A 14,134-nucleotide genomic window follows, 5' to 3' on the forward strand; every position below is an offset into this window, starting at 1 on the left:
GAAAAATGGTACGGCATTCCAGCCGTCACCTTTAACTGTTTAAATAGAGGATGAAAAGGGGAATTTAGTAATGGGAAATGATGAAATGGCCGAGGCATTGAACAGGTATTTTGTATCGGTCTTCACAGTGGAGGATATTAATAACATGCCAGTAATTGACAAAGAGACGAACGTAGGACCTGGAAACAATCATTATTACAGAAGAGGTAGTGTTGGGCAAGCTAATGGAGCTAAGGATTGATAAGTCTCCTGGCCCTGATGGAATGCATCCCAGGGTACTAAAAGAGATGGCAGGAGAAATAGCAGGTGCACTGACGGTAATTTTCCAAAATTTGCTGGACTCTGGGGTAGTCCCAGTTGATTGGAAAACAGCAGATGTGACGCCACTGTTTAAAAAGGGAGGTAGACAAAAGATGGGGAATTATAGACCGGTTAGCTTAACCTCTGTAGTGGGGAAGATGCTTGAGTCTATTATCAAGGAAGAAATAGCAGGGCATCTCGATAGAAATTGTCCCGTTGGGCAGATGCAGCATGGGTTCATGAAGGGCAGGTCATGCTTGACAAATCTTTTGGAATTCTCTGATGACATTACGAGCAAGATGGACAATGGGGACCCAGTGGATGTGGTGTACCTAGATTTCCAAAAGGCCTTCGACAAGGTGCCGCACAAGAGGCTGCTGCATAAGATAAGGATGCATGGCGTTAGGGGTAAAGTATTAGCATGGATAGAGGATTGGTTGACCAACAGGAAGCAGAGAGTGGGGATAAATGAGTGCTATTCTGGTTGGCAATCAGTCACTAGTGGTGTGCCTCAGGGATCGGTGTTGGGACCGCAATTATTTACAATTTATATAGATGATTTGGAGTTGGGGACCACGTGTAGGGTGTCAAAGTTTGAAGATGACACTAAGATGAGTGGCAGAGCAAAGTGTGCAGTTGACTGTGAAATTTTGCAGAGGAACATAGATACATTGAGTGAGTGGGAAAAGGTCTGGCAGATGGAATACAATGTTAATAAATGTGAAATCATTCATTTCGGTAGGAGTAACAGTAAAAAGGATTATTACTTGAATGGTAATAAGTTGCAGCATGCTGCGATGCAGAGGGACCTGGGTGTCCTTGTGCATGAATCGCAGAAGGTTGGTCTGCAGGTACAGCAAGTAATTAGGAAGGCAAATGGAATTTTGTCCTTCATTGCTAAAGGGATTGAGTTTAAAAGCAGAGAGGTTATGTTGCAGCTGTATAAGGTACTGGTGAGGCCGCACCTGGAGTACTGTGTGCAGTTTTGGTCTCCTTACTTGAGAAAGGGTGTACTTGCACTGGAGGTGGTGCAGAGGAGGTTCACTAGGTTGATTCCGGAGTTGAATGGGTTGGCTTATGAGGAGAGACTGAGTAGATTGGGATTATATTCCTTGGAATTCAGAAGAATGAGGGGGGATCTTATAGAAACATATAAAATTATGAAGGGAATAGATAAGATACAAGTAGAGAGGGCATAGCCTCAAGATTAGAGGGAGCAGATTTAGGACTGAATTAAGAAGGAACTTCTTCACCCAGAGGGTTGTTAATCTATGGGATTCCTTGCCCAGTGAAGTAGTTGACGCTTCTTCAGTAAACGTCTTTAAAGCTAAGGTAGATATCTTTTTGAACAATAAAGGAATTAAGGGATACAGTGAGAGCGCGGGTAAGTGGATCTGAGTCCATGAAAAGATCAGCCATGATCTTATTGAATGGCGGAGCAGGCTCGAGGGGCTGGACGGCCTACTCCTGCTCCTAGTTCTTATGATCTTATGAAATATTTAAATGTCATCTGGAATGTTTAGCAGATTTGATAGCTAGAATATTCTTTATTCATTACATTTATCTCATGGCCAAATTCCAATTGGGTTTGTTGTTAAGCCTCAGGAAAACCTGGCTGCCAAGTCAAGCCATCTGAATTTGTTAGGAACAAACTATTAATCAAAATTATTTTGCAATCCTGTCAGATTGCCGAAGATGTTGCAATCTCTTCTGCCTGCGTGCAAGCCCCCCTCACCCGTTCCTGCTCACTGCTGCACGGGAGCAAATTCAACTTTCACCCACGAGCCACTTGGAGTATAAAATAATCTGATTTCCTGGAATTCACACGGGTTCACCATCGCAGACTGCTGTTTGAATGAAATCTGACTCTGGAACTTCCTCAACCACTGTACAAACCCAGGGGGAGGAGTCACCACAACAGCTGCCTCAACACTTTACAAATGATAAACTGAAAGGTGAATCACCTCCAGACACCCCTGAAGCTTTTATTTCATCCCTGTCTTGCTTGTGAACAGTGACTGTGTGATATCAGCACAGGTCCTTGTATATAACTAACTGATCTCTCATGGTGTTGCTCTGGTTAACATGGCCAGGTGTGTGAAGGGGATAAGACCCGGGTGTGAAAACATTGGTGAGGGGATTCACCTGAAGTTTGGTATCAATGGGATTGTAGAATGTGGGGATTGGGTCAGCAGCTGATTCCTAGTGTTTGGGAGAAGTTTCAGTGCGGAGGGTAATACAGCTCCGTAGGTGGAGCATGTTCCAGGGATCTGCAGCATTTGAGGGAGGTGCAGAACTGGAAATGATTCCAGGTCCTGACAGCACTCGGACTGAGGTCATGGTGTGGACAATCATCGGCTGAAACCAAGATCCAGCTGCTATACAGCACTGAAACAGGCCCTTCGGCCCACCGAGTCTGTGCCAAACATCAACCACCCATCTATACTAATCCTACACTAATCCCATATTCCCACCAAACATCCCCACCTGTCCCGATATTTCCCTACCACCTACCTATACTAGTGACAATTTATAATGGCCAATTTACCTATCAACCTGCAAGTCTTTTGGCTTGTGGGAGGAAACCAGAGCACCCGGCGAAAACCCACGCAGTCACAGGGAGAACTTGCAAACTCCGCACAGGCAGTACCCAGAATCGAATCCAGGTCCCTGGAGCTGTGAGGCTGCGGTGCGAACCACTGTGCCAGGGGGATAGGGCAAATGTAAACGGTCTGCATGCAGTGAGGAGTGGCCATCAAGCATCTGGTTAGAAATTGGCAGATTCTTGACAGCACTGTGCTGGTGTCCAAGAAACTGGGTGTGGTGGTTTGTACATCTGGGTCAGTCAGCACTGGGGATGGAGCGTCCCAGGGTGTGAGGAATATGATGGCTTCTGTAGCTTTGGAGCGAGCCTGGCGTCTGTAAAAAAGATCAACACCTGAAGCCTAGTGAGAATGGAAGCAGCAGGTCTGCTTGGCTGAAAGGGGATTTATGAGTTTGGGCCAGGTGAGATAGCCTGTGGGAGATGAGGCAGGAGGATGGTGGGGAGGAGGGGCGGGAGTCAGTTTCATATCACTGAGGAATTTCCCTTTCAGGAAGTCTTGTGGGATGAAGGTTCACAGAATCACGACTTCAACGTCTCTCAGAAATCTTCCAAAGAACTTCACACATCGGGATATACATGTACACGGGGAAGATCAGATCACTTTTCTCTTTCTACATAGTTTGAAATATGCACAGCTCCTCCTGTGGATGTCTGATTTTCTGTTCTTGCAAACACAACTTTCACCACAGCAATAATTCCCCTTCCATTTGATGGTCAGCAGCAGAGCTACTGCATCAACAGATTACCCATGTCTCCAGCAAACCATGCGGCTGATTAAACTCCACTGTGACATTTTAAATCAAGAGTTTACTCACAAATACAATGAGATCAATCCTTCTCCCCACCAGCACAGACCGGGATCGAGTTTGTTTTCTCTCACCTGGTGTTAACGGGGTTGTAATGGCTTCAACATGGGGTTGGTTGCCTTACTGCCACATTAACACCAGCGATGTGATCAGTTCCGCTGTAGAAGGGTCTACTGCCGGGTGACCATAGCGCCTGCCTGCTTCAGATGATAGGCCCCTCTTCATATGGAAATTGGGTTCCCAGGATGTCATTAGGACCTGATTACCATTTTCAGTAGGAAGTGGTGCAAAGATGATGTCAGCAAAGAGGCCTTCAAAGGGTAAGTGTAGAGTTGGGTCTGGTCAGGTTCTGGCCAGGTAGCCATGCTCTACCCTCGCCCTCTTTGATTATGACCACACACCCTCCTGCACCTTGCCACCGACACTTGTAACTGATATTGTTGCCAGCAGGTCTGGCTCAGGCTTTCAATGTAGGAAACTGCATTGGATTTCTGGCATTGTGCTCCACAGCTCACCTGCTGAATTTGTGACAGGGACCTCTTTGCACAGTTGCCCGAAATCCAAATTTGCCCTGTGGTCTCATGTTATAGGTATGTACATACCTGATCTACCTGATAAGTTGGAATACTAAATCTTTCAACTCCTTTCATACACTGTTGCAAACTCTGACTGAAAAGGCATTACACATGAAAAATCTTTGGATTTAATATATTTACACCATTGCACTGTTTACAATTAGAATCTGATCTTTTTAAATAAGCAAAGATATAGTTTAGCTTTGCAACTTGCAGTTAGAGGATGCCCCATTTCCTGTAATTCACAAGTTTCAGCTCAGGGTTGTGTTTCCTTTTTATTATAATCCTAAGGTTCAGTGCCAAGTCTGCACAGGAGCATTGTCCTGTGGGTCAGCTGCAAAATGTGGAACTGAATTTTCATTTTGGGGAGGAAAATTGAATATACAATTAATCATACCTTGTAATACATGATTCCATGCAAAGTCTCAGCTGCATTTTAACTCTGTCAATAAATCAGTTTGAATAATTCTCAAGGAAATGACTGAGCAAAATTAAACATCTCTGCAGGCGCAGGTATGTTTAAGATATTTCTATTCCAGAATTGAAGCTATTACCTCCTCAAACTTAAAATCTATTGTAAGTGGAATGAACACGAACCAACTTTAGAACTACATTTACACCATCGCACCTCTTTGCAAACTTGTCGCATTACAAGCCAAAGAATCACATTATAAAGTCCAGCCAATGAAAGGGAGAGTTATTTCCTGTAAATCACATGTTTCAGTTCCATTGACAGGTCAGCATATTCTCTTATTTTCAGGAGGAGGTTACCAATGGGTCAGGTGTAAAATCTGGAACTGGATTATTCTCTGGATCATCTGACGCTGCTTGGCTCGGGGAACAACAATTAAAAGCATCAAATGATCTTATCAATGTTGAATTATCTGTCATTTACAATTGTGTAAAAATAAAAGGAAGATATTAATGCCGCACCATAAGGACTTGAATCAATTATCATTGAGATGAAAACTACAGAAATATTGAGGGTAAAATTCAGTTTTAATCGGGGTGCGAGATGGGCAGTATGGATCAGTCACCCGTTATATACCACAGTTAATTCTCCTTTACAGTGAAGCTTAACTGAAAGAGAAATTGGACAGGATGTGTATACAGGTGACTGATCTTCTAACACTTTTTTGCACTTTCGCTAAAGATGAATTTTACACCACTTTTCTGAAACTTGCAATTAAACCTTTAAAATCTACACAAATCTAGTTCCCCACCTATAACAAGGGATTATCTCCTGTTGCTGCTGTAAACCGTGCAGAAGTTGTGAATATATTTAAAACTGCAAAAGTAAAAGAAAGTTTGATTCAGCAGCAGGGAAATTCCCTCCCTCAGAACTTTGGCCAGCTTTCACTGCTTATGATTATGCAAAATGAAAGTAAAGGATCTCAATAAATAGGAGCTCATTGAAGCTCTCTTCAGCAGAACCTCATTCAACAGAGAGAGGCACAGAGGTAGACTGAAGATCCTTCAGCAGAAATCTATTCAGCATCACAAAGTCAAAGATGAACAGAGCAACTACTGTCACGATTCTCATCCTGCTTTTGTGTGCCATTGCTGCACAGGGTATGTCGATGTTTTTAGCTTGTGTTTTATTGCATTGGAGTGTGGAAAGGAGTCATTCTGTTGAGTTACTGATCAGCTATGCATGCCCCAGTGTGCAGGTTGGTTATTCATTGTGCAATTAAATGGTCACCGACACTATATGCTATTGATAATACAATGCTGGTTTGAACAGCTTTCAAAGCTGAAACAAAGTGTCAAAATTCTTAACTTCAATCAACATCTAAATCACAGTTAAATTGATTTTTTCACAGGTATTCCAATCCCAGGAACTCAGGGAAGGTGCCAGTGCCCTCAGACCAGCTCCAAAATGATCCGCCTGAATCATATCCAGAATTTGAAATTTATCCCTAAAGGATCTCACTGTGAGACACTGGAGATAATGTGAGTAAATGGGTCAGAAGGTCACCTTCAACATTTCTTCTTCTGTGACGTCTATTTAGAAGCTGTGCTCTTTGTTCAAAGCATGTTGGATCAATCACTGTTTATGATGAGTTTTACTGAATTCTCACCTTTCAGTGGGAGACATCCAATTTCTGTGGATTAGATTTTAAAGGTTTACCTTCTCTTCACAGTGTCACCTTGAAAACTGGAAATCAATTATGCGTGAGTCCTGATGCCAAGTGGGTGAAGACTATTATTAAAGCCAAGAAAGGTTGGTGTTGGTGTTTGTCAGAATTCAGACTTTACATGTCAATAAAAGCAATTTTTTATTTCACTATGTCTGTTGTCTCCTGCTTGGCTGAGGGCATTGATTCCTTTCTGCTGCATATTCCCACAGGCTCTTGGTGCATTCTGGTACCATGCCCAAGTGGCCAACATTTATGTGTCAGCCATGACAGTGAATGTCAGCAAGCTATTCAGCCACAATATTCATCAGAGTTGAGCCCTACACTGCCCTCGCCATGCATCCATATATGGTAAATCACAGAGGCGGCAGATGGGGGTCACTGGATAGCAATCAGCTGCAGGAATACTGGGCGATGTCATGTTCCCTCACCCACAATGCTGTGACCAATTGTTGTACCTATAGTACCCAGCCGAGATCAACCAATTAATCACAATGAATGATCAAAACAGAAACTTTAAAAATAAGATATTTAAAATATCTCTTCACCATTTTCATCTCCTTTTCCTGCCACATTCCTTCCATTATGGTCAACTGCAGAATTTTCTGCACTGCACATTAAGCTGCCCCATTGCATCTTTGTTTCAAACATATTTTTAACCTTTAACATAATATTCCTGCAGACTCCTGTCAGAACTGAGATTTTAAATGGATATATTTGTTCAAGTTACACAGAAATGTTGTTCAGTAAACTCTAGACCATCTTTCTCCCTGTTTTGTGTCATCCACCATTGTCAGAAGTCAGGATTTTATTTACCATTTACTGACTTTGCATTATTCTAGAATGTCTTTCATTCATCACAATGGAAGGAAGAGACAACTGTGACCCTGTGAATGCTGCATGCTGTTAAAACCAAATTGCAAAATCAATGAATTGTGAACAAAATCACAAGTGTTAGCAATGCTGTGTAATGGGCTGATTGATAATTCTCCATAATGATGTTGCTGAAGACATTGCCCTCTATATTAAAATAAATATCTGCGGTTAATGAGGAAAAATGTAATTTATTTTGTTTTATTTCAGGTGCCAGACAACACAACTGAGAAATGAAGACACAATGGGTTGGACTCAATTCCACACCTGGGAACCCGCCGTACAGTGAACGCTGCAATGAAGGATGTTCTGTCCAACGTGTTCACTTTCTTCCGTCACCTTCTGATAACTTGTTCAAATATTAACCCTGCATTGTTTTTTGAAAATGGTTTCACTGTTTAACCCTGTTGCACTCTAATCGTTTACCCACAGCTAAAGAAAGCAGTCTGACGTTTTTGTGAAACCTTATGCCAGGACTAAAGTTTCTTTCACATGGTGTTAGGTGTACGATTATTAAGAATAGACTCTTTTAGACTAGATTACGAGCAGAGAAAGGAGGGAGGGCAGGAAAGAACAAAAGGGAAAGCTGGTGACAGGGTTGAAGACAGGAGAGATTAAATGACAAAAGAAGTGATGGTGCAAGGTTTAAAAGAGATGGTAATGGAACAAGGAAAGAAAGAAAATCTGTGCATAGAGGTGTAAATGGGAAAGCAGAATCACCATCAAAAGATGCTGTCAAAAAATAGTGGGGGGGGTGGGGGGTGCAGGGGAAGTTATGATCTGAAATTGTTGAACTCAATGTTGAGTCCGGAACACAGTAAAGTGCCAGTCAAAAGATGAGGCGCTGTTCTTCGAGCATGCACTGAGTTTGTTTGGCGCAGTGTAGGAGATTGAGGACACAAAGGTTAGAGTGGGAGTGGAGCAAAGAATTACTGTAATATGACATTGTATCAAACTAACTTACAAACCAAATTTGGTGCAATCTTCCTTTAGCTGCTCAAATCCTCTTGATGTTCTATGTGACATATTGATGGCAAGATATGGATTTTAATTTTTGACCAAATGTATTTCCAGTTCCAGTTTGAATGAAAACTTTTTTTATTAAAAGCCAAGAACAATTGCTTTTCATTAAAATTGGTGCTATTTTACTGCACTGACATTTAAACTGGAACCTTGGGATTTTCTCAATAACTCACCAGACCTTTGGATCAATCCAAAACTGAAGTCTTTGGAAGCAATTTCTTTATAGAAATCATCTTGTGTATAAAATACCTACCTTTGAGGAGGTAGTGCTGCTTAATATTAACTGGAATAAGTGGCATTTATAATTAGAAGTAATTTTTGGTCAGTGATCAGTAGAAACATTTTGCAATGAGGGATTTCACTGACTGGGTCTTGTTGACTGAAAACCTCAAAGGCTTTGTGTAAAAATTGTGTTGAATATCACTCAGGAAAATTGCTACACGTGATTGAATTGTGTGTGAATCAATCTTTGGAGTTTTTTGTACCTTTATCCTCAAATGTATTTGAGTGATTCAAATAAACTAGATTTCTTATGAAGAATGTGTTATCACTGTTTCTGAATCATCAGCAAAACAATTGTATGTTTCTCCAGTAGATAAATTTAATGGAATGACCAATAATAATAACCTGTTCGGGCCATTTCTTAAACAATGATAAAGGTGCAGGATATTTGCAGTGTGGCAGATTTCAGATCAAATTCTGTGAAATCTGGCAGTGATTTTTATGGAGTCTGTTTAACTTTCCTGTTCCCTCACCCACACCCCCATTCACTGCTGGAACGGGTTGAAGGGGTTGTTAAGATGTCAGGTTGGTGGGGAGGGGGGCAGAGACGGTGGTGTGGACGCACCTTCCATTGTAACTCATCTGCAAACTGCTAGGCAGGGTCTGCTGTGCACTGAACTTCAAATCTGGAAGATGACAGGCCCGCATGCAGCCAAAACTAAATCATTGCAGGATTCAGCAGGCAGGCTAGATAAAGCCATGTTAACTAGTTTTCTTCATCCCCACCTTCATCCACTCCCTCAAGGAGTCCTTGGGCCTCTCTTGCCCTGGTCTTGCTTCTCCCTCACATTAACAGTGTCTCCTCTCAACCATCTCCCCAAACCAGCACTGACTCTGGCTGGTGACTGTTTCCCTGGGACCCTGCTGGCTTCAAGCTCCCACTCAAATTCCCAGTCCCACCCACCAGCCCTGACCCCACCCACAGGTTTTCGGCTGGTCTCAGGGCTGCACTATACAAATGATGCCCAGATATTAAAATGGCGAGGGCTACACGCTCAACTTTCTATGGGGTTTCCCTTCCATTCGCAAGCCGCCTAGGCTGAATCTACCCCTGTAAGAGTTGATTTCTCCAGAGTGAGAACCTGTCAGAAGTAATATTTTTATTACATCATCTTATGTGTGGGGAGAGAGGCAACATCAGTTTAGGGATCTTTGATGTTCAGTAGCAGGATGTTGATTGCTCCCTATTTAAATACGACAATAACCAATGAACAGAAGGTGCTCCAGTTTAAGATCTACTCTTCCTGGACCATTATTTCTAAGAAAGCCAAATCAATTCTGGAATCTTAATTGAGCTGATGCCTTGCTATTGTTTTTTAGATTTTCTACTTAGATTATCAAATGTCCCAAATGACATCCTATATGTGACCATGGGAAACTATTTCTCTCCATCCTTCTCAGGCAGCAGGAGGGACTAATCTCCGAATGATCAGGCGAGCTGTAGAGCTGGGACCAGCGCAGAATAATGATAAAATAATTTCAATGACCATTGTAGTGGCAGCTGCTGGCTAGGTCACATCCATGTCCTGAAAACCCAAAGCCTACTCTGCTCAGGGCAGCACAATTCCTGGAAAGGGTCCAATTTTGGGTTGTCTGTTTTTCAGGCTTCCTTCAGGTGGATGATATTGCATCCTGAAATTAACCCCATTTATGCCTGTTTTATACTTGTAAAATGGGCTAAACAAGGAACAATTTCTACCTCTGTTACGACCAGGTGAGAAAAGAGGTCTACGGGTTCCCTCTTTAGTTTCCCCTGAGTGAATTCTTGTTCACTGCTCTCCAATTGTAATGGCAAAGAAATCAACCAGACAGGTGTTCTCAGATTTAAACAAGAAAGGTATAAGTTTATTAATTTAAAACTCTAATTCGGTTAATATTACTAAAAATACTCAACGCGACCACCCTAGCACGCATGCACAATAAACACACACGCGGTTAGAAACAGCAAAGTGCAAAGAATCAAGGGGAATTGTTTGAAGCAACAGTTGGAGTTCATTTTCTGTCTTTTGAGTTTGATGTAAAGTCTTCGATTGAAGTTCGATCTTGCTGTCTTGTTGGGGCCCAGTACACACTTTCAAACTTGTTCGATGACTTTCTGTCTTCTTGAAATCCACTTGCAGTTTCTTCTTTTTGTGAGAGAAAGAGATGCGGGGAGAGACCTTCCTTCTGTTTTATCTTCAAATCGCAGTCTGACCCAAACTGTTCTGTGAACACAATTCAAACCAAAACTGAGCCAGCAGGCCAGTCATATAAGTAGCTCTTTTTTTTTAGAGACAACCTGCCCGGTGAGTTTTTGTAAATTCTTTTGACTAGGGGGCTGGAATGCTGGCTTTCACACAGTCAATGCCTGGTGATCAAAATCCATTTGGATTAATTGAATCAGGGAGCAGTTCCATTGTCTTCTCCAGGCAACTGTCTATTTGAATGCAAATGTTTCCAGCCACTGTCCTGTTCGAATGCAGGTTCAGCCATGTTTTCAGTCCAGTAAGAGTTTAAAATTAATGTTCCACATGGGGAAATTAATATGCCTCATTCTTGACAGGTATAGTTTTCACGACACCTCCTCATCCTGCAGAATGACATGCCACTTCAGAAGAGCATTTCATTAAAAGAGAATAGAGAGAAGAGTAAGTACAGGAAAACACACATGCATTTCTCTCATTCATTCTCATTCATTCAGAAATCCTACAAATCGTTACAGCATGCCTTTAAGTAGCAATGCTGTTTTAACTGCCCTTATTGGCATCCCAATAAACATGTGATTTTTGGGTAATTTTTCAGTTTGTACATTTCCATGACTGCATAGTTTGTCTTTGTTCCTGTTGAGGTCTGCAGGGGGAGGTTCAGATTTAACTAACACTAGGTTAGAGTTCTGCACCTGAGAGTCAGTAGTGGGTGGATCCATTCAGTGATTTGATGAGTCATGCCAGGGCTTTTCACCTTAGGGGATAGTTGGTTCCCTTTCTTCCTGACTGTGGGGGATGATTCTTTGCTCATTTTCCCTTTGTCCTCTGGGACACTCCTGCTTGCAGGTATTTGTCCAGATTCTGCTACACTCCCTTGCGGCACTTCGACTAGGTGAGGCATCACCCTTACAGTTTCTCTGCCCTCTGGAGGACTTTCTTTGTCTCTGCCAGTTTCTGTCAATGCTGTGAGTAATTCTGGTGGGGTGCTTCTGGCGTCTGCATTTACCTAGGAGAATGTGGAGTCTATGTTTTCCAACATTATGTGGTTGGCTGACCAGACAGTCGTGGTTTTCATCTGGGAACCCACTCGGATTTACTTTAACCTGTCCTCGTTGTCCCTTTTTCCCCTCTCCTCTCTAACCTTTTTCCAGCCTTGTGCCTGTCTGTCCCCTTTTGTTCTCAGCAGGGGTCCCTTACAGTTCACCAGCCCTCTGCTCGAGGGTCCTCCAAACTCTGAAACAGGACTTAGGGGTGCAGGTTTCACTGTAGGTTGGGGTTCCCCCTGAACCTGGCACATGTGGCAACTCCTACAGTACTCCACCACATGTTTGTGGAGTTTTCGCCAGTCAAACTGCTGCCTTACATGGGCTTTGGTCTCTCGTATACTGACATGTATAGCCACTGTAACCTCATGGGCCATTCTTAAAATTTCTTCCTCTGCAGCACCACTAACGTGTGAACCACTGTCCACTCCTTGCTCTCAGGTCTGCGAGGAGAACACCACTTCTTTATCAATACCTCATTCTTTAAATAGTAGCAGTCAGGAACTCCCTCTGCTTCAATTTCAGACTGGGCAGCCTGTGCTAGCTCTCTCTATACTGGGTCGGCTCGCTGAGCCTCGGCTTGGGAAGATCTATTTAATTCATTCCCTGGGTCTTGTAACTTTCCAAAGAAAGTCTCAGACAGGCAGACCTCATGGTCATCTGCCGACAGTGCTGATTCAGTCTCCTCTGGGGGAGTTGGTTTGATCATGGCCCCATGCACTACACATTCAGGGAAACTGCAGAGGACAGTCTCCTGCCACTGCCCTGTCTCTCTGACCTCCTGCGGTCTTTCTTTCACTACTGGAGAAGCTACCACCTTCACCCCTACCAGATCATTACCAAGGAGTAGGTCAACCCTGTCCGCAGGCAAACTAGGGACAATTCCTACAGTCACCGATCCCGAAACTAGGTCACACTCCAAGAGCACCCGGTGTAAATGTACACTGCCCTCCAATACCATTCACCACCATTCTAGTATTAACTACACTCTCTGGGGGAAAGGGCAGGCCTTTTCCCAGTAAAAGGGATCTCGTGGCCCCTGTGTCCCTCAGGATTACTATTGACTTGCTTGCTCCGCTCGAGGGGTCTGATAACGTTCAAGAATCCTATTAAATTTTCCAGAACTCGCAGTAGTATGCTTCCTGGGCCTTACTACTGCTGCAGTTAAAGCTACAGCTTGTTCTACTGTGCTTTCCATCAGGGTCCTTTCTCCGTCACTGAACTGGTGTGCCCTGATTAACCATAAAGGCTTTCCCCGTAGTTTCCAGCAGTCAGCTCTTAGATGACCTGCTTTAATACAGTGGAAGCACACAGGTCTCCAGGTCTCACTCCTACTTACAGCATCTTCCTTTTTGGCTGGAGGAGGGCCCCCTGTGTCTCCTGCTTTTCCATCTCTCCCAGGACTGCGTGCGCTACTATCACCTTTCCACCCTTTGTCCTTCTCAGATTTGTGGGGGTGATGAGGAAAGACTTTTCCCTGGGGAACCGACTTACAGATGAGAGCAAACTCTTCAGCCAGAACTGCAGCTTGCCTGGCTCTTTGAACTTTTTGTGTATTCATGGAGAGTGGGAGAGGCTTTTTAAATTCCTCGAGCAAAATTATCTCTCTGAAATTTTCATAGCTGGGCTGCACTTTAAGAGCCCTCAGTCACTGGTCAAAAGCCAGTTGCTTACATCTCTCAAACTCCAAGTAAGTTTGATCAGCTTGCTTCTTGAGGGTTTGAAACTTTTGGTGATAGGCTTCCGGTACTAGCTCATATGCCCAAGGATAGCATTTTTTGTCAGTTCATAATTTGATGAACTCTCATCTGGCAACAGGGAATAAACCTCATGGGCTTTTCCTCTTAACTTGCTTTGCAACAGAAGAGTCCAAGTCTCAGCTGGCCACTTTAACTGCCTTGCAAGTTTTTCAAAAGATACGAAAACTGCTTCCACGTCTCCCTTATTGAATTTTGGGATCAGTTGAGTAAATTTTAACGATTCAGTACCCAGCCCTGAATTATGATCCTCCATATTGCCATGCTTTCACTGGGGTTACTCTGTTGCCCCCTAGTTAACTCAAGCTCTCTCTCCTCGCATTCCTTCCGGAAGGTTGTTGCTCTCTTTCTCTGCTGTCTCTCTTTTTCTTCACAGTGCTTCTGGAAGGCACTTTCTTTCTCTCTCTCTCCTCTCTCTCTTTCTCATTCTCTTTCCCTGTCTTCTAATTCAAATTTCCTCTGTTCCAATTGTATCTTTGTTCGCAATACCTGTCGGAGTCTATTTCTAACCCTGTTTCTGCTTCTTCAGATTTGTGGGAAAATTGG

At 43.1% G+C, this 14,134-nt stretch overlaps 1 protein-coding gene across 1 annotated transcript; it reads left to right on the top strand.

The window, feature by feature from the left end:
- The first annotated feature begins 5,659 nt into the window (after positions 1-5,659).
- Positions 5,660-8,840, top strand: LOC137351544 (interleukin-8-like). The gene is made up of 4 exons (XM_068016084.1): positions 5,660-5,858; positions 6,110-6,239; positions 6,431-6,510; positions 7,508-8,840. Exons 1-4 carry the CDS (start codon positions 5,798-5,800, stop codon positions 7,525-7,527), a joined length of 291 nt encoding a protein of 96 aa, XP_067872185.1. The 5' UTR covers positions 5,660-5,797; the 3' UTR covers positions 7,528-8,840.
- Positions 8,841-14,134: the final 5,294 nt, after the last annotated feature.

This window comes from Heterodontus francisci, chromosome 1 (genome assembly GCF_036365525.1).
Source record: "Heterodontus francisci isolate sHetFra1 chromosome 1, sHetFra1.hap1, whole genome shotgun sequence".
NCBI lineage: Eukaryota > Metazoa > Chordata > Chondrichthyes > Heterodontiformes > Heterodontidae > Heterodontus > Heterodontus francisci.

Excerpts from the sequence above, each read along its gene's own strand:
- LOC137351544 (XM_068016084.1), top strand. The coding sequence starts at position 5,798 with ATGAACAGAGCAACTACTGTCACGATTCTCATCCTGCTTTTGTGTGCC. Across the intron at positions 6,240-6,430 it reads TGTGAGACACTGGAGATAAT|TGTCACCTTGAAAACTGGAA; the intron begins GTGAGTAAATGG and ends TTCTCTTCACAG. Across the intron at positions 6,511-7,507 it reads TATTATTAAAGCCAAGAAAG|GTGCCAGACAACACAACTGA; the intron begins GTTGGTGTTGGT and ends GTTTTATTTCAG.